Source organism: Solanum pennellii, chromosome 9, assembly GCF_001406875.1.
Source record: "Solanum pennellii chromosome 9, SPENNV200".
Lineage (NCBI taxonomy): Eukaryota > Viridiplantae > Streptophyta > Magnoliopsida > Solanales > Solanaceae > Solanum > Solanum pennellii.
This window is the reverse complement of record NC_028645.1, coordinates 77,384,141-77,388,139: the sequence shown is the minus strand read 5'-3', so window position 1 is coordinate 77,388,139 and position 3,999 is coordinate 77,384,141. Positions and strand designations below refer to the sequence as shown.

General features: G+C 38.2%; 1 protein-coding gene across 1 annotated transcript; it reads left to right on the top strand.

Annotated features, from left to right (window-relative positions):
• The first annotated feature begins 619 nt into the window (after positions 1 to 619).
• LOC107029409 (probable LRR receptor-like serine/threonine-protein kinase RKF3) lies at positions 620 to 2,995 on the top strand. The gene has a single exon (XM_015230811.2). The coding sequence runs from the start codon at positions 868 to 870 to the stop codon at positions 2,782 to 2,784; it is 1,917 nt and encodes a 638-aa protein (XP_015086297.1). The 5' UTR covers positions 620 to 867; the 3' UTR covers positions 2,785 to 2,995.
• Positions 2,996 to 3,999: the final 1,004 nt, after the last annotated feature.

The following is a 3,999-nucleotide window of genomic DNA, read 5'->3' as shown; positions in this document are numbered from 1 at the left end:
TTTTCAAAATACTATTTTATCTTTTACCTTATATTATTTAATTCTTATCAGACCTTATATCCTAAAATAATTGAGGATATTTTAGTAAATTTATAATTACAATACATTACTATACAATCAAATCAAACAATTAAAGTGTTATTAAACAATAACAAACAATATAATCTAGACAAAACATTATATCTATCATACAATACACTGTAATACATTATGAAACAATGAGTATTAATGATCCAAAGAGAGCGTAAACTAATTTTTATCCTTAATATATATTTTTTTGATGATACTCAAAATATTTTTCCTAAAACAAAACACCTTTTAACTTCCTTTCCATTTCATATATGTCATTCTTAAGAACATTTCTAACCATGTTACCAACAAAACAACTTATCACTCCTTATTTGTCAACCTCAACTACTTATTACTAATACCAAAACTTCAATTACAATAACAGATTCAATATAATATCATTTTTGAGATTTGATAAAGGTAAAATATACCTAGCCGTATCCCTATTTTTATGAGATGGAAGATAAAAGAAATTGTTTTCGATCGACCCGATGCCGCCTTCCTTTTAATCCCTATTGAAAGTTTTGACTAACAGTTTATACATAAAAATAATACACAGAATATATCTTAAATGAATCTCAACCTTTCAACTCATTTCCCAGAAGCACACAATTTGTAGAACCCAAAAACTACAAAATCTTTGCTGCCTGCCAGATATGAATATTCTTCACTCATTTGCATCAAAATAATACTAATGATGAAGATGGTAGATGATTAATTCTATAATCAATCATCTCAAACTCAACAATTTGTGCTTTGCTTACATGTAGTGATATCATAAATCTTGTTTGTTCAACCATGTTCCCTTTTCTTCATCTCTTCATTTTTCTTTGCCTTTCATTCTCTTATTGCTGTTATGGACAAATCATCAATTCTTCTTCTTCTTCATGTCCTCTCGATTTCACTTCACTTCGCAAAATCATAGATCAAAATTCAAAAAGACCCACTTTGAACTCCACCGCACAGTGTCAGTACATTCGTCAGGGTTTACGTCTAGTTCAATCGGAGTATCTCCGCCGTACCAACTCTTTCTTCCCGCCCCTGAGTTCAGCCGGTTCTTGCTGGAACTCTTATCAGTCTCTGGTCAACGATTATGTCCAAAACTTTGATATTCGGAGTTCATGTGGGTTTCAAACAGCTTGGATCTCTCAGGGTTGTATGAATATCACAACCCGTTTCGACTTCGAGTCTAAGGTATCCTCTGCTGCGATTACTAATATTGTTTCTTCGTGTAATCAGTCATTAGAGAACAATTCCCCTTGTGCTACTTGTACTACTAGTTTATCTGGGCTTGCTTCGTTTCTACCGGGTCCTTCTGTTGGAAATTTGTTCGATTGTGCGGCTTATCCTTCGGTTTATGCTGCTGCTTTTGCTAATCAGTTTGGACCTACTGATAAGGGTACTGCAAAATGTTTGTTTCTTCTTGATGTTAGTGTTGGTAGCTCAGGGAAGGGTAAGAAGAGTGTGGTTGTTATTGTGGTGGTGGTGGTATGTGTGGTGGTTTTCGCAGTTGTTGTGTTTGGTTATTGGTTTCTGTGGAGGAAGAAAAAAATTGGATTGGCGAAAAAGTGGAATACTAAGAGATTGGAGAGTAATTTGAGTTCTCGTTTGGATTCGATTAGTGGAAGTACTACTTTGATTAGGTATAGTTTTGATGAGATTAAGGCGGCTACAAAGAATTTCGCTAGGGTGAATATAGTTGGGACAGGAGGGTATGGGAATGTGTATAAGGGTGTGTTGCCGGGTGGGATTGAAGTAGCATTGAAGAGGTTCAAGAATTGTTCGGTTGCTGGTGATGCGAATTTCACTCATGAAGTGGAGGTTATTGCTAGTGTTAGGCATGTGAATTTGGTGGCTTTGAGAGGGTACTGCACGGCGACAACCCCTTTTGAGGGTCACCAGAGGATCATTGTTTGTGATTTGATGAAGAATGGGAGTCTTCATGATCATTTGTTTGGAACGAGACATGAAAAATTGAGTTGGGGTATTAGGCAGAAGGTTGCAATTGGCACTGCTAGAGGATTGGCTTACCTGCATTATGGAGCACAACCGGGTATTATTCACAGGGATATTAAGGCTAGTAATATACTTCTAGATGAGAGTTTTGAACCTAAGGTGGCGGATTTTGGATTGGCTAAGTTCACTCCTGAAGGGATGACTCATATGAGCACTCGTGTAGCAGGAACGATGGGGTATGTAGCACCTGAGTATGCTTTGTATGGCCAATTGACTGAAAGGAGCGATGTTTATAGCTTTGGAGTTGTGCTTCTTGAGCTTTTGAGTGGAAAGAAAGCAATAATGGAGTTTAAGGATGGGCAGCCGACGCTTGTGACTGATTGGGCCTGGTCATTGGTTAGGGAAGGCAGAGCATTAGATGTTCTTGAAGACAGCATTCCGCATTTGGGACCTCCAGAAGTTATGGAGAAGTATGTACTGGTAGCTGTTCTTTGTTCCCATCCAGAATTGTACGCGAGGCCAACAATGGATCAGGTTGTGAACATGTTGGACGCTGAGATACCTGTTCCAACCATACCGGAGAGACCAATTTCTCTCATTGCTGATCTTGATGACATTGAAAGGTCTGTTAGCAGTGGTGGTAACTCAGGTAATCTGTCCACTGCTGCAGGCTATCAGCCTTACATATTTGAGCGCGAGACACCTCTGGCAGATAGTGATTCTGTCAGGGCAAGAACATTGGATCAGAGATCGCGATAGAGCTTTACAGTATCATTTTGATCTTCCTGCCTTGATTGACATACCATGAGTTGTGATAAATAGCTTATTCATTGGTTTATTTGCCTCAAATTTGTTTCTGATATAGGAACCAGAACACTAACACAAATTGTACAGTGACTATGTATGTGTACTCGACTTTTGATTCTTATGTAATAGTTAGGATGAATAAAACATGATGTTTAGTACACAATTTGCTCTCTCAATGTCCCTTGTTTTACGTAATGCGTTTGATTACCGTCAACTCACTGATCCTGCTATCACATATGTTTCATTTATTGCTTTCTAACAATAGAGTGACAGCAGGTTGCAAAGGCCATATTAGGAATAACATGTGAAATATCAAAGAGTCACTCTCCATGATATTGAAGCAGAGGTCGCAAGGGCATAAAGAAGACAGTTCGATTAGCATCAACTCTGCTACTACATCACCTCGATAGCTAGCATGCGTCTAATGGTAAAATGCATCCTCCCTTCCACACTTTTGAGGACAAGTGTATCGGTAAGGTTTCACTTATTTACATTGTCAGTGCTTAGATTTTTTACACTATAAGTGTAGTTTCAACATAGTATAACATGTTTCTAACTTTTACGCTCTCCGTATATATAAGTTAAAGCAGTATTAATGAACATGATTCTGGTGGTTGTAATGTGGTAAATTTTATGGATATGGAACATTCTCCAACGGAGGGTTGAACCCCTTTATCAAAAGTAGCTACGCGCAATCATGATGGATGGAGCTCAGTTCATGGCAAGAACTGTGTCACCTCAGTTTCTAGCATGGTGAATTGCATGATTCATTTCATTCTGTCATGGCGACAAGTTATCTTTTGCTTAGGATTCTTGTTTGACTCGCTGCAGTTGTTGGGCTTTGTGGAGGCTTGTGAGCCGGCCCGACCCATTACTGAAACCCTAGGTTAACCATTTGGCTTTCCTATAAATATGATCCTTGTATTTGTAATTCCACAGTAGCACAAGTGAAATAAAAATCCTCCTGTTACAGTCGTGGAGTAGGGAAACCGAACCACGTTAAATTCTTGTGTGTCCCGTTTGTGTTCCGTTTCTCTTTTCTCTAGATTATTTGTGTGTGTTGTGTGTTTAATTCCCAACAATTGGTATCAGAGCGAGGTTTCAACAACATTGTAACACAAACTGTGAGAAATTGTCACCTAGGGTTCTTGTGTGAAGAACTGTGTG

Bases quoted from the DNA above. Each gene is read 5' to 3' on its own strand.
- LOC107029409 (XM_015230811.2), top strand. From the start codon at position 868: ATGTTCCCTTTTCTTCATCTCTTCATTTTTCTTTGCCTTTCATTCTCT.